Here is a 25,247-nt window from a genome sequence, read left to right on the forward strand (position 1 = left end):
CCCATAAAGGATAGGTCAAGTCTACTTAAAATTTAGGCTTAAGAGTCACCCCCAAGAGAGCCTCTTTTGTTGCTCAGATGTGGCCTCTCTCTCCAGCCAACACAACAAGCAAACTCACCACCCTCCCCCGTCTACGTGGGACATGACTCCGAGGGGTGTGGACCTTCCTGGCAACGTGGGACAGAAATCCTAGAATGAGCTGAGACTCAGCATCAAGGAATTTAGAAAAACCCTAGAATGAGCTGAGACTCAACATCAAGGGATTGAGAAAAGCTTCTCAATCAAAAGGGGGAAGAGTGAAATGAGACAAAGTGTCAATGGCTGAGAGATTCCAAACAGAATCCAGAGGTTATCCTGGAGGTTATTCTTACCCATTAAGTAGCTATTACCTTGTTATTCAAAATGTAATGGAGAGGCTGGAGGGAACTACCTGAAAATATACAGCTGTGTTCCAGTAGCCATGTTTCTTGATGATGATTGAATAATTATATAGCTTTCACAATGTGACTGTGTGATTGTGAAAACCTTGTGTCTGATGCTCCTTTTATCTACCTTGTCAACAGATGAGTAGAACATATGGAATAAAAATAAATAATAGGGGGAACAAATGTTAAAATAAATTTAGTTGAAATGCTAGTGATCAATGAAAACAAGGGGTAAGGAGTATGGTATGTATAATCTTTTTTTTTCTGTTTTCGTTTTATTTCTTTTTCTGAATTGATGCAAATGTTCTAAGAAATGATGAATATGCAACTAAAAAAAAAAAAAAAAGAAAACAAACAATCCAGTTAGAACCACCAAAAATGGGTATCTTAGCTAGTTTAGCCATTGGCATATTTAAATAATCATTGTAAAGCCTGTGTTTGCACAGTTTCATAAACCAATTTAAATTTAAGGCAACAAGGAAAAATCTACATATTCAGATAGCAAAGTCCTTAAATTCTAAGTATTTAACACCAACTTAGATACCATTTGATCTGCTGTCTAACTGCAAATGTTCTGAAAATATCAAGTAGAAACTTCTTACAAATACCTGCATTGCTATAGTAATGACGTATATTACAAATATTTTTACAATTATCATATGAAAATCTTAACCACCTAAAATGGATATCTAAGTTAGCTTATCCATAGGCATATTTAAAAAAAATCTAAGTAATCATCATAAAGCCTGTTTGTACAATATGCTTCATAACATAATTACAGCAAGGAAGGAAAAAAATCTGTAAAGATATCAGAGTTACTTAAATTCCAAATATTAAACAGTATATTAAATACCATTTGCTTTAACTATCAAAACTGTGTGTTCTCAAAATATTAAGCAAAAAGTCATTATAAATATCAGCTTTGGTATAGTTATGTTACTAAATGTTTTCAAATTTTTGATTTCAGGAATTTATGTTATCTAATATTACTATAACTGCCTATAGTTTTTTAAAACCATTTTTAGTTGTAAAATATAACATATATGTTTACAAAGAAAAGAAAGAAAAAAAGCAATAATTTTCAAAGCACACTTCAACTAGCAGCTACAGAATAGTTTCCAGAGTTTGCCATGGGCTACCACGATCTCAACTCAGATTTTTCCTTCTAGCTGCTCCAAAATACTGGAGGCTTTATCAGAGTCATAATGACAGAGTCAAATAGTACCTGTCTCTTTGTGTCTGACCTATTTCACTCAGCATTATGTTCTCAAAGTTCATCCACATTGTTATATATTTCAGGACATCATTTTGTCTAAATGCTGCATAATATTCCATCATACGTATATACCACAATTTGTTTTTCCACTCATCTGTTGACGGGCACCTGGATTGTTTCCATCTCTTGGCAACTGTGAATAGTGCCACTATGAACTTAGTGTGCAAATGTCTGTTCCTGTCCCTGCCATCAACTCTTCTGGGTATATAACAAGTATTGGTATTGCTGGGTTATAGGACAACTCAATATTTAGTTTTCTGAGTAACTGCCAAACTGATTTCCACAGTGGCTGAACCATTTTACATTCCCACCAACAGTGAATAAATGTTCCAATTTCTCCACATCCTCTCCAACATTTATGGTTTCCTGTTTGTTTAGTAGCAGCCATTCATATAGGTGTGAGGTGATATCTCATTGTCATCTTAATTTACATTTCCCTTATAGCCAATGAAGATGAGTAGCTCTTTGTGTACTTTTTAGCCATCTGTATTTGCTCTTCAGAAAAGTGCCTATTCATTTCCTCTGCCCATTTTACAATTGGGTTGTTTGTTCTTTTACTGGTGAGCTGTATACTTTATGTACACAGGATATCAAGCCTTTATCCAACGTGTGGTTTCCAAATATTTTCTCTTTGAGTTGGCTGCCTCTTTCCTCCTCATTTTTGAAGAACAATTTTGTTGGATATAGAATTCTTGGTTGGTAGCTTCTTTCTTTTAGAATCTTAAATATGTAATTCCACTGCCTTCTTGCCTCCTTGGTTTCTGCTGAGAAATCCATACATAGTCTTATTGGGCTTCCCTTGTATATGATGGATTGCTTTTCTCTTGCTGCTTTTGAAATTCTCTCTTTCTCTTTGATATCTGACAATCTGATTAGTAAGTGTCTTGGAGTATGTCTATTTGGATCTATTCTGTTTGGGGTATGTTGCACTTCTTGGATCTGTAAGCTTATGCCTTTCATAAGAGATGGGATATTTTCAGTGATAATTTCTTCCATTAGTCTTTCTCCTCCTTTTCTTCTCCTTCTGGGACACCTAAAACATGGATATTCATGAGCTTCATGTTGTCTTCAATTTCCTGAGATTCTGCCCATATTTTTCTATTCTTTCCCTATATTTTCTTTTGTTTCAGATAACAGATGTCCAGTCCTCTAATCACTAATCCTTTCTTCTGCAGCTTCAAATCTATTGTTGTAGGTTTCAATTTTTTTTTATCTCTTCTATTGTGCTGTTCATTCCCATAAGTTCTGTGACTTGTTTTTTCAAACTTCCTATTTCTTCACCCAATATCTTCTTTATATCCTTGAGTTTTTATGAGATTTTTTCACTTTTGTTCAAATACCCTGAATTAGTTGTTTCAACTTCTGTATCTCACTTGAATTGTTGGTTAGTTCCTTTGACTGGGTCATACCTTTGATTTTCCTAGTGTGACTCATTATCTTTTTGCTGGCATCTAGGCATTTGAGTTCCTTAATTAGTGTGTTCTGGAGGTTGTTTTCTCTCTTTTACCTAGGATTTTCTTGCTGGATGGCTTGTTCTCTATCTGTTCTTTGACATGCAGTTCAACTTATTCTAGAGCTCTAGCATAGGTTCTGTATAATCATAATTTTTCAGTTCTTGTTTTACTTTTTCTTGCCCTGCCTTTAAAGAGCTTTTGTTGTTTGTTTTGTTTTGTTTTGAGGAGGGTTTCCTCAGATATTATAGACCCCAGTCAGATTTTTCTGACTAGCCTATGTCTCAGGAGGAGAGTTGCTAGCATTACTTTTCCCTGAGGATGATACCCAGCAGGCTGTCAAACTTTCCTAAGAAGCCTCTAGGCTCTGTGCTTTTCCTATCTTGCCCAGCATGTGGCACTTGTCTGCCTGTGGTTTCTCACCAGCCTTTAATTTCAGCAGACCTTCCCTGCCAAAGCATGGCTGAAACAGGGGTGAGGTTGTAGGCTGGCCTTAATTGCTTCAGTTTTCCAGTCCCTGGAGCCTGAGTTCCTTGAAGGAAGAATTGCACCTAAGCTGGGCCCCACTTTACTTTTGGGGAAGATTCATCTTTTAGAGAATTAACTCCTTTCACCTGACTAGTTACTTTGTCTCTCAGATAACCTTAATTCTGCCCTTGCCTGGGGGCACTGTCAGAGCCTGAGAAGGCTTCCAGTTCTATCTGATGAGCTGCTAAGAGGTAGAGAAAAAGCAAAAATTAAAAAAAAAAAAAAAAAAAAAAAGCCTTTTCAGAGTGGAACCCTGGCACCTCAGGTTTGTCAATCAAGAGTTTAAGTTGGTACATGGCTCTATGTATCTCCAGGCTCTATTTGCCTCCTTTTCTTGGGATCCAGCCCTTTTGCAGTATTTTGTGCTATATGACTCAAAAAGCCACTTTTTTCCCCCTTGTCAGCCCCACCTCCTTTCTGCTGGGACATAAACTCCTAGTACCTTTAGTGCTTATTTCAGGTCTCTCTGTGCTGGGGGCCTATTTTCAGTAGTCAGAATTTGTTTATTAATTCCACAAGTGGAGCTTGGTTGAGCTAAGTCCTTGCTGCTAGTAAAGTCTGTTTCCTTTCCCCTTGGGGAACCAGCCTGCCACACCCAGGGTGGGGAGGGAGGGGCACCAGCCTCCATGGTTTGTGGGACTTACAGTTCTGTGTGGGGTCTTAGCCAATGCACTTGGTCCAGACTGGTGATGCTGTGATGTAGCCCCAGCAGTTGTTCTGTACTGTTCCTGGCTATTTACTAGCTGCTTGGAGGACGAAGTAAATTCCACACTTCTCTAAACTACCATTTTCTCTCTTTATCCTAAATAAAAGGATATTTAGGATAAATATCCCCCCCCTTTTTTTAGAGTTTTAAACTAAATCCTTTATTTAAAAGAGAAAAACAAAACCAAAATAATATGCCAAGCAGAGAAAAGGTCTGAATAGAAGATGGAAGCCTTCTTGTTACCAGTCCTTTTCTAGCAATCCATATCAGTCGGCTGAATGGAGGGAGAAGGAATAGTCCAGGGTAAGGAAGAACTTCACTATGAATGATGCATGGTAAGTGACACCCCTTGCAAATGTAGTTTATAATCTTTAATCACACATCAAGAAATGTTTAGTGTAGGGTAGTGCTCCATTTCATCACCTGGATCAGTTCTCTTTCCCCACATGCTGCTCCACAATGCAATGAAATCAAACAAATGTATTCACCCATAATAGAATGTTTAAACAATACCTGTCCAATAACTGCTTGTGCTTTTTTGTGCCATTGGGAAAGAAAAACACAAGAAAGCAATCAGCCCAAACACTTTGCAAGTCAGCTGGTGTCTATTCTTCCAGGGCATTTTTGGTGGAATTTCTGCTGGGACCTGACCCTCACCTACCACATCATTTTGGTGATCTGTGCTGGAGTGGAAAGAAAACCAAACATAAATTTGGGCCACAAGTAGATGCTGATACATGTTTAGATTAGGTTAGAGATGTCACTGTATACACAAGAAGCAGGCAAAGGAGTTGTCTGAGGGAGGTAATGCCTGTAGACAGACCAAACCGTTTGATCTACTCTTGAGGAGTAGCTCCCTGTGGTATGGACAGAGGAGCTAGGGGGCCTCGAGGAAGGCGTTGGTTCAGAAGATGGAGGAGATGATTTTCCCAGTGGCATTGATGGTGCCTTCACTGTCTGAGCTGGACTCTGAGCTGCTGCTCCAAGAGTAGGTCCCCAAGCCTGGGAGGATGCCAATACAAACTGCAGCAGAGGGGCAGTGGATGGAGAGACTGTTCAGGGAAGTGCCTCCAAGAGACACATAGTACGAGTCCTCTTGATTCTTGTCATCTGGGTCAGTATCTGGTTTCAGTCTTTTCACACTATTGCCACTCTCTGAGCTCTTATGCTTCACAGCTCCCGCCAACAGCTTCGCCCGGGAGAATTTGTTCTTCATTTCTATAGGTTTCACAGGTAGTTTCTTCTCCACTTCCTTCTTATTTTCTGGAGAAATTCCAACCTTGGTAAGACTACTTCTGTATTCTTTCAGTTCTTTTAGTTCTTTTGTTCGGTGCTTTTCTATTAGTTCGTGCTGCCAACAAACCTCTTTAAGGAAGTTGGTTTCATCTTCATCTAAGCCTCTTACCATGTTTTTGAATTTGAACTGCTCCTCATACTCCTGCGGCTTCCTGTCTTTCTGTTTCTGCAGTCTTTCATACAGAGATTGAAGGTCATAGACCTCTTCTGGACATTCTTCTGGATCCTCAGGTTTTCAAACTTTCTCCCATTCTTCTTGCCTCCTTTTTTGCTGTTCATCTAGTTCTGCCTCCGTCATAAATCTCTTTTTGATAACAAGGTTACCATCATCTCCTCCATCCATAATGGGATAGCCTCTGATGAAACAGAGCCAGCATTTTCTTAAAAGTCTCCAACAGATAACGTTCCAGAAACCTACATCCTCCTAGGTGGGACCCCGGTCCAGGTAAGTCCTTGGTTCAAGAAGGCCGATGAAGTTCAGGGTTTCTCTCTCAAGTGAGAAGGTACATGGCAAACACGGTCAGGGACTTGGAAGGGCACGTGGCAAACACGGCATCATCTGCTAGCTTCCTCTCCTGCCTTCTTGTTTCATGAAGCTCCCCGGGAGGAGCTTTCCTTCTTCATCTCCAAAGTGCTGGCTGGTGGATTCTCTGCTTTGCGGTGCTGTAACATTCTCTACTCTCTCTGAATCTCCCCTAAATTCCCTTTTTAAAAGCCGTTCCATTTCTGGCATATTGCATTCCAGCTGCTTTAGCAAACTAAAACAAGTCTCTTCCTATACGTGCCTGTTTTTCCTCTTTTTTTTTTTTTTTCACAGGCAGGCACCTGGAATCAAACCCAGGTCTCTGGCATGGCAGGTGAGACCTCTGCCTGCTCAGCCACCATGGCCCGCCCTCTTTACGTTGTTTTTGTCACACATTACCTCTTTATATTTTGTGTGTTCATAACATAGAAATGATTATTTCTTATTCAATTATATTCTAAATTTTGTAGGAAATAAAGAATAGATTTACATACTGAGGATATACCATACTATTGCGTTTTGCATTTACCCATAGTTATCTTTACTAGAAATCAGCATTTCTTCATACTGCTCCAACATATTCTCTCCCGTCCTTTCTGTTCAACCTGAAGAACTTCCTTTGGCACTTTTTTTTTTGGTAGGGTATGTTTCTTGGTGACAAACTCACTCAGTTTTCATTTATCTGTGAATGTCTTAAACTCTTCCACATTTTTTTTCATACAATTTCATGTATGGTATGCACTAAGGCCTCCTCAAAAATTGTTGCCTCCTCCAATTAAGAGTGGCAGATACGATATATGCTAGAACTATTTGTTGCCAAAAATACCCAAGGGAAAGCCACTAATTCAAAAATACCTCTGCTTGTAGTTACCAAAATTACTTTATGGTAACAGCAATGCCCCAACTCCAACCCTACCCCCGAAAACACAAATTCATGACAATTTAAGTTCTGGTATTGAACTACCAAATGACGGCTTGGTTTCCATATATGTGTATGTCTATGTGTATGTGTAAACACCATAACATCCTAGCAAAAAGGCAAGATACCTTTTGGAAGGTTTGCACTTTGGCTAAACACTAGGACAGATTCTATGAGTAAGCATAGAGTAAATCCTTGCCTTGTCCTCTAGGAACTGATGCAAAAGAGAGATTACTGCCAAAAAAAAGAACTTGAAAATTTCACAACAGAATTTACTAAGCTCAATTTAACACACTTAAATCTATCCAGACAAGTGTGTATATGGTTTCTACACCAACCAGGGAAAGTAAAGAAGAAGGATTATATATGGCCCTAGAATCCTAAACACAGAATAACATTAAAAAATAATGTCAATAGCTTCTTGGGCATTAAGGCCTTTTATATATCTCCCAACTAGAAGTAACCTTAAAAAGCCCAGCTAGATCTTACTAACTATTAGAAGACCAATCCTCTACTTTCCCTTAGTTTTAAGAAAAGGTAATTTCTAGAATATAATTATAATCTTATTTTATCTCTCTTTTTTTTTTGAAAATGGGGTTGTTTTATTTTTAATTAAACTTTTCATATTGAGATAATTGTAGATTCACACACAGTTGTAAGAAATAATACAGAGAGATCTCCTGTTGCCTCCAATAATAACATTTTGCAAAACCATAGTAAAATATCACAATCAGTATACTGACATTTATACCAAAGTACAGAAATTTTCCACTCTACAGGATCCCGCATCTTGCCCTTTTACAGCCACACGTACTTCCTTGCCATCTCCAACACCTTCTTAATCTGTGGCAACATGCAACTATAAGTAAAAACCTAAAAAACTGTGGAATTGTAAGCCATGCCAAACTCTGAGATATGTTCTACAACTAATTGTGGAGCTGTGCTTTGAAATTTATTACTTTTTTGTATATATGTTATTTTTCACAAAAAAGAAATAAAAAAGTCGATTGTGATGATAAAAAATATTTATGCCTCTAGTCTCCTATATTCGGGAGCAGCTAGAAGGAAAAATCTGAAAGGATCGTGTGGTAGCCCATCACAAACTCTGGGATCTGTCCTATATACTATTTGCTGAAGAGTGCTTTGAAAACTATTGCTTTTTTCTTTCTTTGCTTTGTATATATGTTATTATAGAATAATAATAATAAAAAAGTTAAGCCCTGGCAACCACTAATCTGTCCTTCACTACTATAATTTTGTTACCCCAAGAATGTCATCTAAATGGAATTATACAGTATATAATTTTCTGGGATTGGCCTTTTTCACTCAGCATAATTTTCTGCAGATTCATCCAGGGTGTTGTGTATCTCAATAGTCCATTCCTTTTTATTGCTGCATAGTCTTGCATGGTATGAATGTACATAGTCTGTATCCCCATTCTTCTATTAAAGAACATCTGAGTTTTTTCCTGTTTGTGGCTATTACAAATAAAGCTGCTACAAACATTCAGGCACAGGTTTTTGTGTGACTGTAAGTTCTTCTTTCTTTGGGATAAATCCCTAGGAGTATGATGCACGGTGTATGGTAGTGGTATGTTTTGATTTTAAGAAAATGCCCAACTGTTTTCCAAAGTGGAAGTACCATTTTATATTTCCACCAGTAATGTCTGAATGGTCCAGATTCCCTGAATTCTTACCTCACTATTTAGTTCAGGCATTCTTACAGGTATGTAGTAATAGTTCACTGTGGTTTTGATTTGCATTTCCCCAATGGCTAATGAATGTTTAGCATATTTTCATGTGCTTGTTTGTCACCTGTATATCTTTTTTTGGTATAATATCACTCATGTCTAACGCCCATTTTCTAATTGGACTGTTTGGCTTTTTGAGTTTTGAAATTCCTTGATATTTTTTAGATACTAGTCCTTTACTAGATGTGTAGTTTGCAAATATTTTCTCCCAGTCTACAGTTTGTCTTTTCATCCTCCTAGCACAGGCTTTTGCAGAGCAAAAGTTTTTAATTTTGATGAAGTCCAATTTATCAATTTTTTCTTTTAGGGACTGTATCTTTTGTATCACATCTAAGAATTCTTTGCCTAGCCCGATTCAGAATTTTTTCTCCCATGGTCTTTCTTAAAAGTTTTAAAGTTTTACATTTTACATTTGTCCATGATCCATTTTGAGTTCACTATTTTATTAGTTGTGAGACTTATGTCAATTTTCATTTTTTTGCCTATGGATGTCCAATTGTCCCAGCGCCATTTATTGGAGTGGCTATTCTTCCTCTGTTGAACTGCTTTTACAGGCTGAGGTGGGCATGGCTAGGGTGGGCAGGTGAGTGACAGTGACAGGATTTCCATGTATATCTAGTATGAGTCCCACAGCTTGGCCTCTTATCCAACTTCAGTAGTCTCATCTCCACAGTCTGGAGAATAAATGGGATTTGCATGAATTCCAAACAATCTAAACTGAAATATAGGCTGCAGTGTTAATATTCTTTTCTTCTGGTCATCAATAACAGCTCCTCAGAAAATTAAATGTCATCAGAAGACCAAAAAGCTCAGGAGGATGAATTGCTGACTGTGATGGTTAGATTCTGGTGTAACTTAGCCAAGTGATGAGGCCCAGCTGTCTGGTCAGGCAAACACTGGCCTGTATCTATTTCTCTTTTACTCTGTGCATTCCCCTGTAACCTTACCTTTTGAAAGTCAGTGGACAATCCTTTAATCTACTTAGAAACTTCACTGGAAATACAAATTGATTTCACATAATGAATTTTTAAAATTAACATGTGTACCAGGTATTAGATTTTCAAAGTATTTTCATATACATTATTGTTGGATCCGCACTAAAACTGAGTATGTAAGTATCCTATTAAAACTTTACTTATCAGGACCTGTTAAAAGCAAACAAAAAAGTTGCTTTCCACCTAGAAAGCAACACTGCCTATATTCAGAATTCCAACCAGGATTTCTGACTCCAAAGTCAGTCTTTACTCTCTTTATTCCATACCATTTATAGGAACTAATACAATATATTTAAGCAACATATAACATGCAAGAGGTGCACAACAACCTTTTCTGCTGGAAAAAAGGGCACATTGATTGCAGCAAATTTTAGTAAGTGCTTTCTGTGTGGCAGGCACTCTGTTAGGTGCTGGGGAAAAAGCAGGGAACATTATAAACACTTCCCTACAGAACATTACAGAAGCTTTTTGGAGCTTATATACTGCCAAGAATGATAGACATTAAATAACCAAGTGGAAAATGGTTAACTAAGTCATGGTCATCAATACTCTGTAATAGTATGCAGTTATTAAAGAGAACGCTCTATACGGACGATATAGAAATCTCATATATTTAATGAAAAGTCAAAATGCAAGCTGAAGAATAATATGGATTGTACATTCTATTTTTGTTTAAAAACTATGTAAGTACACAAGATTTAGAATACGGATGAATTTAGGAATGGGATTGAGAGGTAAGAGCCTTTCGTTCCTACTTTCTATGTCCTTGAGGAGTTCAATAGTTTTAAAGCACATATTCATTAATTTTGTAACTGGAAGAAAAGGAAAAAAACCACAATGAAGGAGGGAAAACTTAAGTTATCACCATCTGATGTAACTGTTAATATAGGGGAACATAAAACAGAGAGATCATACCTAGTCAGGTCAAGGAAGGCTTCCCCCAGGAAATGAAAGTTGAAGTCTAAAAATGAGCTTGCAAAAAGTAAAGGAGGGGTGCATGGGTAGCTCAGTGGTTAGAACGCCTGCCTTTCATGTGGGAGACCCAGGTTCAATTTCTGGACCATGCATTAAAAAATAAATAAATAAATAAAAAAGGTAAGGGAGAGGGTGGGCCTCGGTGGTTCAGTGGCAGAGTTCTCACCTGCCATGCAGGAGACCTGGGTTCGATACCCAGTGCCTGCCCATGCAAAAAAAAGTAAGGGAGTGGTGGTGTATTGGAGTGGCTGGAGGAAGTCCTGAAACTGCTGAGCTGTGTTCCAGTAGCTTTGATTCTTGAAGACAACTGTATAACTATATAGCTTTTACAATGTGACTGTGTGATTGTGAAAGCCTTGTGTCTGATGCCCCCTTTATCCAGGTTACGGACAGATGAGTTAAAAAAATAAATAAATAATAGGTGGAGGGATAAAGGATAAAAAGTTGGGTAGACTGAAATACTGTGGTCAATGAGAGGGAGGGATAAAGTGTATGAGATTTTTGAGTTTTTTCTTTTATCTTTTTCTGGAGTGATGCAAATGTTCTAAAAATAATCACAGTGATGAATACATAACTATGTGATGATATTGTGAGCCAGTGATTAAATACCATGTGTTCTAGTTTGCTAACTGCTGGAATGAGATATACCAGAAATGGAACGACTTTTAAAAGGAGGAATTTATTAAGTTGCAAGTTTACAATTCTATGTGAAAATTGTATGTGAAAATGTCCCAATCAAAGCAACTCTATAAAAAATGTCCAAATTAAGGCACCAACAAGAGGTTACCTTCACTCAAGAAAGGCCGATGAAGTTCAGGGTTTCTCTCTCAACTGGAAAGGCACATGGCGAACACGGTAATGTCTGCTAGCTTTCTCTCCAGGCTTCTCGTTTCATAAAGCTCCTCTAGGGACATTTTTCTTCTTCACCTCCAAAGATCTGTGGTTGCAGGGGCTCTTGTGGTTCTCGTGTCTCTGCTAGGCTCTTGTGGCTTTCTTATCATGCTAAAAGGGACCTTCTCCAAAATGTTTCCTCTTCTAAAGGATTCCATAAGCTAATCAAGACCCACCTGGAATGGGAGGAGTCACATTGTCTTTTAATCTAAGGTTAGACCCACAACTGGATGAGTCACATCTCTGTGGAGATAATCTTATCAAGCTTCCAAACTACATTTTTGAAAAGGGGTTAAAAAAAAGTTGCTCACACAAGATTGGATCAGGATTAAAACATGGCTTTCTTCTAAAAAGAATAATAAAATTACAATAACAATAAAATTTTAAAACTCCAAAAACAAACAAACAAACAAAATTTAAAAACTCTAAACAAACAAACAAAAAAAAGTAAGGGGGGAGCGGCAAGAGGGAATATAGTACCATCAAGGAGAGATTTTTATGGTTTGATTCCTATTACTGAATTATTTCCCAAAATCATTTTATAATTTATATCATTATGATGGTTAGGTTCAGGTGTCAATTTGGCCAGGTGACAGTGCCCAGTTATCTGTCAGGGATGCACTAGCCTAAGGTTATTGCAAGGATATTTCATGGCTAGTTAATAAAACAAAAGGTTGCTTTGTTAAATCATCTGCCAGTTGACTGCATCTGTGACGGATTACATCTATGATCAACTAAGGGTGTGTCTTCCGCAACAAGAGAACCCAATCAGCTGTATTTAATCCAATCATTTATAGATGTTTAAGGGAGAAGAGAGAATTTTTGCTACTTCCTCAGCCAGCCAGCCTCTCCTGTAGAGTTTGCTGACTAACTTCATCAGAGTTGCCAGCCTCACGACCTGCCCTATGGATTTTGTACTCTTGCATCTGTAGTTACATGAAATACTTTTATAAGTCTCATATTTACATCTCCTGTTGGTTCTGTTTCTCTAGAGAACTGTAACTAATGTTATCAACAGCAATATATGAGTATATCAGTTTTACCAGCAATATCCATTATTATTGATAAAAACAAATTCATACATACACATACACACACATGAAAAAGAAAGCTCCATATGATTGTTGCAATTTACATTTCCTTGATTAACAGTGAAACAGACCATTTTTCCATGTTTATCTATTAGTTCTTCTTGGGTGAATTTTCTGTTGGTGCCTCTTCCTATTAATCTATTAGATCTTTTTTCTTTTTTCATCCGTTTGCATGACTCTTCAGATAATAAAAGGACCCATTATTATCTGTTGCCTATAATTTGCTAACAGCACTCTTGATAGAAGAGATGTCCATTTTCTTAACATGAACTAATTTTTCTAGGATGCTGCTAAAATATCTCATGTAGGAACACATATATCCCTATCTAAACAATTTCAATTCATTCTGTTTCTTCCTGCTACTATAGACTCCACAAGAGCAGGGATGTATCTCAAAGGCTGAGCTGTGCCTACACATAGAAAGCACTCATTAAATGCTAAATGAAAACCCAGAATCATAAGGCTTAATACTATTACTGTTATAAGATCTGACAATTAAGAGAAGTTTTAAAAAGGATAGCCTGAGTGGATCATTTCCTTGACATGCCTGGATTTCTCCATCAGTGAAAGAAGAGCCAATAACTGGTTTTGTACTTTTTGAAGTGACCCAATAGAAAGTTTGCTGGTCAAAAAACCTCATACCCAGCATAAAGCACTATCTGTAGCTGATTCTTTAATAATGTTTTAGCTTCACTTACTGTCCTCTTCTGTTGAGTGGGTTCCTTCAGAAATGTAGATTTCCAACTAGGAAGAAAAAATATTAAGAGAAAATCATGAAAGCATTCTAAAATAGCAGAGTGAGGTAGAATGTACATTGGACTCAAGAGTCTAGGGATGTAAACGAAATCCTGTTTCTAACATCAAAGACTTAGGAACAAATCCCTCACATTCTTTTCTAAAACAAGGACTGAAATGAGTAGGATTTATTTTAGTCATCTGGGGAATGCCTGTAGAGTATATTCCCATTAATTTTCATTTACATACAAATATAATTTTACACAACTGAGGTCCTTATGTGTTGTTTTAAAAATGAATACCCTTCCTGCTCCACTCTACCCTTTCCTCCCAAATCAGCATCTAAAATTCCTTCCTGCTTCACCCCTGGAAGAACTCAAAAATGATGGAGACATGTCAAAAAGACCCAAGGAATAGCTTAAAAGGGCTGCTACTGGCACAAAGTAGGAACAATATGAGCATGAAAATGAATAAGTTTGAATATAACTTACTGAATGAAAATAAGAATTCACAAATCTATACTGATAATAAATAAGTAATAAAATAAATGGAAGAGAAAGGAAAACTCTCACAGTGGAATGCTACTAACAAATGTAGAAGGAATGATAAAATTAGGAAATCATCAATTTTATGACTATCACCATAATAACTGAATCATTAATTGATGCTAAAAGTAATGGGTAAAAGTGTGGTAAGAAATGATATTTACATAATCTTAAAGTTTCTCTCTACACTTTACTAATAATAATAGGAAACCATAACAAATTTTCAATGGAAAGACCTGGTGGATACCACATGAATTAGAGATTAAAACCACAAATAATGGGATAAACTGACAATACAAGCCTCTTGATATGATGCACTGAGAAGATCACATCACTTATTCAGTATTCTTGCCAAAAATGTCTAATCTAAATAAAATCTGGAAATTGGAAAACCCAATTTAAGGGGAAATCTATAAAACATATGCCTACAATCTTTCAAAATATGTAGATCATGAAAGAAAAACGCCAAGGACTATTCCTGCTAAAGCAGACTAAAGAAACATGACAATAAATGCAGTGTATGATCCTGGGAGGAAGGAGAATCACTATAAAGGATATGTTTGGAATGTAGGAGAAATTTGAACATGCATTGTAGATTAGGTAAGAGCATTGTATTAATGTTAAATTTCCTGGTTTTGATAACGGTACTGTGTTTATGTAAGAAAATGCCCTTGCTACATGCTAAAGTATTTAGGAGTAAAACGGCACGATAACAGCACACAAATGGTTCAGAAAATACATTTAGAGAGAAAAAAATTAAGATAAAGCAAGGTGGTAAAATTTTAACAATTAGTGAATCTGGGTGAAGGATATATGGAAGGTTCTTTATACTATTCTTCTAACTTTCTGTAAATTTGAAATTATTTCTAAGTGAAAAGTTAAAATTTTCAATTAAAAACAGTTAAAATGTAAATCAAAATAAAATTTACTAGGTATCATAAGCCACTAGTATTAGCATTTTTTACTTTATTCATTAATCCAATGTACCTTTATTGAGTTCCTATGTATAAGATCAAAGAGAGGAATATAAAGATGGATCATATATGAGTCTGCCTTCAGGATATTAGCAGTCCAGGAGGAAAGATGAAATATGGGATTAAATAGCAAGACTACAAATTAGAAAACACTCTCCACATTAGAAGACAAACAAAGAGCTATAGGAATTCAAAGAAGAGAGAAACTGTTTCGGTTATAGGTATCAAGACCAACATTATGCAAGATGGCATTTCTATTATGCTGTAAAAGATGAGCTCAGTTTGGATATATGATAAGGAAGAGAAGGCTATTTCATGTGGATGACTCTAAGCAAAGGCTAGTAGCAGCAAGGTGTAGAAAGCATAATTACCCAGGAAGGTGCTGAGAAAGAGATAAGACTAAATCACTCACAAGCTATAACCAAGAAATTAACTGTGAAATCTATATTCCTGAGCACAAGCAACCACAAAAACTCTGATAAATTGGACTTCAACAAAATTAAAAACTTTTATGCTACAAATGACACTACAAGAAAGTGAAAAGACAACCCACAGAAGGGGAGAAAATATTTGCAAATCTTATATCTAATAAGGGACTTATATCTAGAATATATAATAACTCAATAATAAAAAGACAACATAAATAAAAAAGGACAAAGGATTAGATTAGACATTTCTTCAAAGAAGGTATATAAATGGCTAATAAGCATTTGAAAAGATGCTTAACATCATTAGCTATAAGAAAAATACAAATCAAACCCATAAAGAGGAGGACTGTGGGGAGATGGCTGAGTAGAAAGCTCTAGGAAACAGTTCCTACATCCAAACCACTATTGAACTGGCAGAAACTATCTGAATAAATTATTTTAAAACTCCATAGTCTATAGAACACCAGGGAGGAGCAGGAAGAAGTGGCTGGCAAATTGTGGTAAATAACGGTGAGTTTCACCCTCCCTGCAGCAGGAGCTATTTCCCATTCCCCAGACTCATGATAAGCAATAGTGGGGACTGCAGCACAGGCTCCTGGCACAGCTTGCTCATACCAAAAATAGAGGAGCCTAAATGCTGCATTTGCCTGGGGCTGCTTGCCAGGGCTAAACTTTGAAGAAAACCACCAACAAAAACAGACTCAAATTACAAAGAACGGTTAACAGGTGCTTTTTGCATTAGATTGTTTGTTTTGATTGGTTCCTGGCATTCAAAACAATTACTGTCATATCACTATCTGCATGCAAACTTAAGGAACAGAAAGTTCAGGGACTAAATACCAAAATCAACACTTAAAAATATTAAAATACATAGTGCGCAAAAAAAGATTAGAAGAAAAACAAACAGGATATGATGGCCCAACCAAAGGAACAAGATAAAAATTCAGAAAGCATCAAATAAGAGGGCAGATTTTGAACTTATTGGACAAATACTTTAAACATATGGTTCTTAATACACTCAAGGATATAAAGGAAAACATGTAGAAAGAACTAAGAATATGTGGAAATCAATTAGAGAACAAAATGGGAACCTCTTTGAGGTGCTCAATAGGAATTGAGTAGAAATACTGGAGTTAAAAAAAACAACTGAAATTAAAAATTCCTTACAGTATTTCAACAGGACATTGGAGGAGGCAGAAGAAAGAATCAGTGATCTCAAAGACAAGACAATTGAAATGATTTAAGGTGAGGATCAGAAAGGGAAAAGAATAAAAGAGAGTGAAAAGAGGCTGTGCTGGTTTGATGTATGTACCCTAGAAAAGCCATGTTTTAATCCTAATCCTATTTTGTAAAGGCAGCCATTTCTCCTAATCCCTATTCAGTACTGTATGTTTGAAACTAATTAGATCATCTCCCCAGAGATGTGATTTAATCAAGAGTGGTTGTTAAGCTGGATTAGGTGATGACATGTCTCTACCCATTCAAGTGGGTCTTGATTAGTTCCTGAAGTCCTGTAAAAGAGGAAACATTTTGGAGAATGAGAGCAATTCAGAGAGAGCAGAGCAGAACAACATAGCCACAAGAAGCAGAGTCCACCATCCAGTGACCTTCGGAGATAAAGCTCTCCTAGGGAGCTTCATGAAACAGGAAGCCAGGAGAGAAAGCTAGCAAATGATGCCGTGTTCGCCATGTGCCCTTCCAGATGAGAGGAACTCTGACTGTGTTCACCACGTGCCCTTCCACTTGAGAAAGAAACCTTGAACTTCATTGGCCTTCGTGAACCAAGGTATCTTTCCCTGGATGCCTTTGATTGACATTTCTATAGACTTGTTTTAATTGGGACATTTTCTCAACCTTAGAACTATAAACAAGCAAGTTATTAAATTCCCCTTTTTAAAAGCCATTTCATTTCTGGTATATTGCATTCTGGCAGCTAGCAAACTAGAACAGAGGCTAAGAACCATATGGGACAATGTTAAGCATATAATATATGCATTAGGGAGTCCCTGAAAGAGAAGAAAGGGAAAAAGGGATAGTAGGAATATTAAAAAAAATAATGGCAGAAAAATTCCCAAATTTAATGCAAGTCATGAATGTGTACAATTGAGATCTACAATGAAATCCAAACAGGATAAACTCAAAGAGAACCAGGCCAAGACACAGTAATCAAACTCTCCAATGCCAAGGAGAAGAAGAGAGTTCAGAAAACTGCAAGACAAAAGCAAAGTTATTATGTATACGGGAATGCCAAAAATATTATATTCTGATTTCTCATGAAAAACTATGGAAGCAAAAAGGTGGTGGTATGAAACATTTGAAGTGCTGAAAGAAAACAATTGCCAACCAAGAATTTTCTATCTAGCAAGATTTTCTTTCAAAAACAAGGGATTAAAACTGTGATGGTTAGGTTCTGGTGTCAATTTGGCTAAATGATTATGCCCAGTTATCTGGTCAGGCAAGCACTGGCCTGACCATTGCTGAAGGATATTTCATGGCTGGTTGATAAACCAGAAGCTGGAGTATTAAATTATCAGTCAACTGACTGCATTGTGGCTGATTACATCTGCAAGCAACTAAGGCTGTCTCCTACAAGGAGATAATCCAGTCAGTTGAAGGCTTTTAAGGAAAAACAGACACTCTTTCACTGCTTCTTCAGCCAGTGAGCCCCTCCTATGGAATTCATCTAGATCCTTCAACAGAGCCACTAGGCTCACAGCCTGCCCTACAGATTTTAGACTCTTCCATTTCCATGGTTGCATGAGACACCTTTATACATTTCATATTTACATATCTCTCCTGTTGATTCTGTTTCTCTAGAGAACCCTGACTAACACAAAGAGGATAGTCTAAACAACTGTATGCCAATAAATTCGATAATCCAGCTGAAATGGACAAATTCTTAGAAACATGCAAACTAACTACGCTGACTCAAGCAGAAACTGAGTATCTCAACAAACTAATTTCCAGTAAAGAGATTGAATCAGTAATAAAAAACTTCCCAACAAAGAAAAGCATAGCACCAAATGGCTCCACAGGTGAATTTTACCAAACATTCCAAGAAGACTTAACTGTACCTCTGCTCAAACTATTTTGAAATAATTATCAAAGGAACATTCCCAAATTCATTCCATAAGGCCAATATCACGTTCACACCAAAGCCAGATAAAGACACCATAAGAAATGAAAATTACAGGCCAATATCTCCTATGAATAGGGATGAAAAATTCCTCAACAAAATACTAGCAAACAGAATCCACAGAATATCTCATTCTATCAGATATTACATTAAAAGAATTACACACCATGATCAAGTGAGATTTATGCTGTCTGAAAACGTGGTTTGATGCAAGAAAATCAATTAATGTAATATATTAACAGAATAAAGGATAAAAACTGTATGATCATCTCAATTGACCAAGAAAAGTCATTTGACAAAATCCAGCACTCCACATTGATAAAAACACTTGGAACATTAGGAATAGAAGGAAATTCCCTCAACATGATAAAGAGTATGTATGAAAAACACAGCTAACATCATACTCAATGGTAAGACACTGGAAGCCTTCCCTCCAAGATCACTGTCACCACTGTCTACTGTTATTCAACATTGTACTGTAAGTTCTTGCCAGAGCAGTTAGGCAAGAAGCAGAAGTAAAAGGCATCAAATTTAGAAAGGAAGAAGTAAAACTTTCCTATTTGCAGATGACAAGATGCTATATACTGCAAATCCTGAGAAGTCCAAAAGAAAGCTCTTACAGCTAATAAATTAATTCCGCAAGATGGTGGGGTACAAGATCTACAAACAAAACTCAGTGGTGTCTCCATACACTAATAATGAACAATACAAAGAGGAAATCAAGAAAACAATTTCATTTACAACAGCAATTAAAAGAATCAAATATCCAGGAATATATCTAACCATGGATGTAAAGGATTTATAGACAGAAAACTATAAAACATTGCACAAAAAAATCAAAGAAGATCTAAATAAATGGAAGGACATTTTATTTATGGAATGGAAGACTAAATACTGTTAAGATGTCAATTCTACAATGATAACAGACTCGATGCAAATCCAATAAAAATTCCAACAGCCTTCTTTGCAGAAATGGAAAAGGCAAATATCCATTTTTAGGGAAGGTAAGGGGCTGTGAAACAGCCAAAGCCATCTTGAAAAGAAGAATGAAAGGAAAACTCACACTTCCCAATCTTAACACTTACTTCAAAGTCACAGTAATCAAAACAGCATGCTACTGGAACAAGGACAGGCCAATGAAATGAATTGAGAGCTCATAAATCAGCCTTCATATTTATGAGCAACTGAATTTGCTCATTTATGAGCTCAACTGAATTTGCTCAACTGAACTTTTGTGCATCAAAGAACCTTATCAAGAAAAAACGACAATCTATACAATGAGAGAAGATATTTGGAAACCACATATCTAATAAAAGTTTAATAATCAGAATATATAAAGAAATCCTTCAATTTAAAAATAAAAAGACAACCCAATTAGAAGAGCAATAAACTTGAATAGACATCTTTCCAAAGTTACACAAATGACCAGAAAGCATATGAAAACATCCTCAGCATCATTAGCAATAAGGTAAATGCAAATCAAAACCATTGTAAGATCCTGCTGCATACCCACTGAAATGGTTGTTATTAAAAAAAACAGAAAATTACTAGTGTTAGAGAGGAAGGAGAGAAATAGGAATACACATTTAATGCTGGTAGCAATATAAAATGGTGCAGCCTCTAAGGAAGACAATGTGGCAGTTCTTCAGAGAAAAGTACGGTAGAGAACTACCATATGACCTGTCAATCCTTCTTCTAAGTATATACACAAAAGAACTGAAAGCAGGGAGTCAGATAATTGCACACTGATGTTCATAATGACATTATTCATAATTGTTAAAAGATGGAAACAATCCAAGTGGCATCAACAGATGAAAGAATAAACAAAATGTGGTATATACATACAATGGAATATGAGTCAGTCATAAAAAAGAATATATTTCTGATAAATGCAACAAAATGAGCCTTGAAGACACCATGTTGAGTGAAATAAGTCAGGAAAAAAAAAGAAAAAAATTGTATGATTTCATTGATATGAAATATCCAGAATAGGCAAATCTAGAGACAAAAAGTAGATTAGTATTTGCCTGGGACTGGGGGTGGGATGTGGTTTTCTGGGGGAAATATTATATGCTCTCACTGATATGAAAAATCAGAATAAGCAAACTCACAGAGTGAGAATCTAGAATATAGGTTCCTAGGGTATGGAATGGAAATTTGGGCTTAAACTGTACAGGAACAATGGAAATGTTTTGGTTGTGAGTGATGGTGATGGTAGCAAAACACTGTGAACATAATCAACCACACTGAATTTTATACCTGAATGTGGTTAAAAGGAGAATTTTAAGTCGTATATATATATTGCTTGTATCAAATTAAAAAAAAAATCTATAGGATTGTACAACACTAACAGTGAACCTTAATGTAACCATGGACTGTAGTTAACAGCACAAATAAAAAATTGTTCTTTCATGAATTATAACAAATGTAGCACACTAATGTAAGGTATTAATAATAGGGTGGTACATGGGAACTCTATTATGCATGATTTTTCTGTAAGTCTATAACTTCTTTAATAATAATTAAAAAACAAACAAACAATGAGATAGCATTACAAAACCTCCAGGATAGCAATAATCAAAAAGATAGTAAGTGTTGGCCAGGATGTGGAGAAATTAGATCCCTCATCCACTGCTGAAGGGATTGTAAAATGGTACAGCTGCTATGGAAAACAGTCTGGCAGTTCCTCAAAAAGTTAAACAGAGTTACCAAATTACCTGGTAATATACCTTAGAGCGCTAAGGTATATTCCCAAGATAACTGAAAATTTGTAAACAAATATTCATAGAATTGTTATTCATAATAGCCAGAATTGTAGGAAATAGTGCAATGTCCTTCAACTGATGAAAGGATGAATAAAATGTGATATGTCTATACAATGAAATATTATTTGGCAATAAAGAGGAAAAAAACACTGATATATGCTATGACATAGATTAATCAGAAAACATTATTCTATGTGAAAGAAGCTAATCATAAATGACCACATATTGCATGATTTCATTGTTTTGAAATATCCAGAATAGGCAAATCTAGAGACAAAAAGTAGATTAGTGTTTGCTTGGGACTGGTAGTGGGGTATGGTTTTCTGGGGGAAATAGAAAGTGATATAATGGGTATCATGTTTATTTTATTGGTGATAAAAATGTTCTAAACTTGATAGTAGTGATGTTTTAAAACTCTGAATATTCACTAAATTGTACACGTTACACTGTGAAACATAGAGCTTATAAATTATACATCAATACTGTTATTAAAAAAGACAAAAAAATCTATCTTGCTTACCTTATGTTTAAATGGTAAACATCGCTGAAGTTTTACTCTTAAGCATAGACCTGTGGAGGAAAAAAAAAAAGTCCCAGTTATCTCTTCTGGTTGATTCTTCAAAAATCATACAAGCTCTTAGCGCTCACCTTTCTTTATTAGGTACACATGTTTCTTCTCACATGCATACCTAATAAATTTTCTACCTGCTTACTCTATGCTGCACCCATGAATTCTTTCTTGTGGCAGGGTCAAGAACCTGGAAACCAAATTCAGCAATATTTTGGCAAGCCAGCCAGGAGACACTCCAGCCATCTGGACTGGTAAGTCATGGCTGTTGACTAGGAGGCTTGGCTGTGTGCTTTTGCTTTTTCTTCTTGCTTGGCTCACTGTTATCCTCTCCTATGTCCTCATGTGACTCTGTGTCTCTAGCCATCTAGGTACTCTGATCTGGCTTCCCCAGGGCATAAAACTTGGTCTACTCTCGGTCTCAGGCTCCTTCCTTGGAGGTGGCAGGAGCCTGTCTCCAAGCCATGCAAATCCAAGGAGACTCAGAGCTGTGGGAGAGATTGTCCTTAAGACTTGATTAAGGCTTCTCTCCATATTGAAAAGGAATCCAATGGAAGCCAAATCAAGTCCCCCTATTTTCCTCTCTCTCTCTCTCTCTCCTTGGTTCTCCAAGACTTTCCCACATTCTCTCCTTTCTTCCCCTCTGGGGACCACCTCCTGATCCTTGCCTGCCTAAGATTTCCTTGCCCTTCCAACTCTTCTTCCTGTTGGATCTGTTCCTCTATACACCTCTTCAACAGAGGTCCTCTCCCCTGCCTCCATGAGAGTCTCCTCTTTTGTAACACAGGATTCTTGGCTGATTCTTGTACCAAACAAGATGCTGTCTCTGACATTCTAGGGGATCACCTCTGGTCTATGCTCATGGGAACTGAGTATTTTCCAATGGGAGTATCTATTCTTTAGACCTTGATTGTTTGGTCTTCACTGAGATCCACTGCAGCCAAACATAAAGCTTCCCTTCTTCTAGGGCATGCTCATGTTTCAGCCCTCAGGAAATAGGAAACTTAGAAGACAAAGGTATTCTTAAGACTGCTGTCCTAGTTTCTCTCAAGTGGGGCAAGCACCCTCACCCTGGGACCTAGGTCTAGACATCTCCCGGGGAGGAATGCTCAGGGGACACCTGGCAACATGTCCCAGGATGCCCAGTGACTTTACTCCTTGTGTTCCCAAGAGATTGGATCAGTGGAGAAGGACTCCTTGAGAGCACAGCACTGCCCTAGAATTTTTCCAGGAAGGCCTGGGAAACCCTTGGAAATGTAGATCCAGACATGTCCCAGGAAACGTGTTCTAGGGATACCTAGCAACTGTACTTTCCATGTTCCCAAAAGACTAAGTTAGGGGAGAGGGAAATGCCCAGCTCTAACGCACATTGGGACACCAGTGGTCATACCAGCTCTAGTGAGGCTCCTCTGCTTCCTTTTCCAGAGAAAATGGGAAACACCAACAGTCAATATAAGCTAAAAGATGGGGAAGCATAGCCCTCCAAGGGCATTCTAAATTACAATACAAACCTCCAGTCTGGAAAAGACAGGGAAAGTAGTCAGAAATTCCCTATGCCCAAATTTTTATGGCTCTCTATTAAGTAAAGGACCTAAGAGGTACTTGGCATTTGTGTTATGACCATGCTTCAATTTTCAATAGAGAAGAAATCTTACTAATAACCCCCTTTGAAAACTTGTTTTCTAAAAGGTATAAGAAAATGTATCAACAAGTCAGTTAACTGTAAGAAGCTAAAGGAGATCACTCAGGAGAAAAGGAAAACCCGGCTCTGTTCCAGGGGAGGTTAGAGGAAGCCCAAAAAGATAAACTAATGTCAGCCTTGGTTCCGAGAAGGTCATATTTTGCTAGGCACCCATTTCATCAGTTAGTCTGTCCCTGGCATTCAGAGAAAACTGCAAAAATTCTCCATGGACCTGCAAACCCTGACTAATGACCTGTTAGGCTAACTTTAAGAATCAGGACAAGACTGAGGAGGAGGAGAAGCCAAAGAGAGGTAAGCAGAAAGACCAGAGAAAGGCTTAGCTTATTGATGTCACTGCTAAAAGCATCCTGTCCTCTTGAGGTCACCCAAATCATGGCTCCAAGCCTCAAGGGCTTTGCTTCAACTATGAGTCAGAGGGCCATTGGCAGAGAGAGTGCCCAAAACTTCAAGACAACCCTCAACCTCTGGCCTCTCCTCAGGTGCCACCAACATGGACAATGGGACAAGGGACTGCATGTCTCCCAAAATGGGAGCAGAACAGCCCCTCGACCCCTGCTTGTGGCAAGTGAAGAAGACTGAAGGTACTTGAGGCTACTATGGCTCTGCCAACTTCACATTTGACCATCAACCTAGAAGAGCCTTGGGTGACTCTCGACGTGGCAGGCAAGAAATTCTCAATTAAATAATAGAGTCATTTACTCTGTTCTCAATTGCCATCCTAGGCCTACCTCTACTTGGACTTGCCTAGTCATGGGAGTCAATGATAAAGCTAAAACTAGGACCTTCATTACTCCTCTCATTTGTAGGATTAACAACATTCTGGTACCCCATTGATCTCTCATTGTTCCTGAATGCTCCAGCCCCCTTCTAGGGAGGGATTTTCTTCACTCCATGGGAACCACCTTAAGACTAGTATACCCTGCTTGCCCTGAGGCTCCTTCTAGATCAAGACCTATTGGCATCCCAGAAGAGATCCTTAAGCAAATGAACCCATCCTTATAGGATGAAAGCATCCTGGAACTAGCTTGCTAAGTAAACCCTGCTGCCTGCATTCAAGTTCTCAGTCCTAAATCTTAAAGACATGTTTTTGTCGTTGTTATTATTGTTGTTTTGTATCCCTCTTCACCCTGACTCTCAGTACCCATCTGCTTTTAAATGGAAGGGATTTAACAGTAAAATCCCCACGCTGCTTACATAGCCCCAAGGGTTTTGAAATAGTCTTCCTATCTTTAAAAATGCCTTAGCAGCAAACCTTACCAACCTCCAGCTGCCTCAGCACAGTCTTGCAATACATTAATTTGTGAACTAAAATATTTTGAGTATGGTATAAATTTTATCTGTAGTCACTGCTGACTATAAGCCCTAGATGGATACAGAAGGGTTTAAGAAAGTGAATTTTGTAGTCTTAATGGATATGGAAAGTTGTTCAAGGTTTGAGGAAGTGAAGTTTGTAGTCATTGCTGACTACAAGCCCAGGGTAGATGTTGAAAGTTGTGAAGAGTTTTAGAAAGTAGGGTTTGTTTGTAGTCACTGTTGACTACAAGACCTAAATAGATGCAAAAATTTAC

General features: G+C 37.4%; 1 protein-coding gene and 1 pseudogene across 3 annotated transcripts in view; both read right to left on the minus strand.

The window, feature by feature from the left end:
• Positions 1 to 25,247, minus strand: part of CIAO2A (cytosolic iron-sulfur assembly component 2A) — a 104,561-nt gene that overhangs the window by 17,496 nt on the left and 61,818 nt on the right. For 2 of the 3 annotated variants that reach the window (XM_077128181.1, XM_077128182.1), the window contains exons 3-4: positions 21,930 to 21,979; positions 13,525 to 13,570 (exon numbers count right to left, since the gene is read on the minus strand). In XM_077128181.1, coding sequence (XP_076984296.1) covers positions 13,525 to 13,570; positions 21,930 to 21,979 — 96 coding nt within the window. Of the gene's footprint in view, positions 1 to 11,504; positions 11,912 to 13,524; positions 13,571 to 21,929; positions 21,980 to 25,247 lie in introns of those variants that run through there. The other variant, XM_077128183.1, reaches the window with a different exon arrangement.
• LOC143656235 (PSME3-interacting protein pseudogene) lies at positions 1,432 to 11,398 on the minus strand (annotated as a pseudogene).

This window comes from Tamandua tetradactyla, chromosome 14 (assembly GCF_023851605.1).
Source record: "Tamandua tetradactyla isolate mTamTet1 chromosome 14, mTamTet1.pri, whole genome shotgun sequence".
Lineage (NCBI taxonomy): Eukaryota > Metazoa > Chordata > Mammalia > Pilosa > Myrmecophagidae > Tamandua > Tamandua tetradactyla.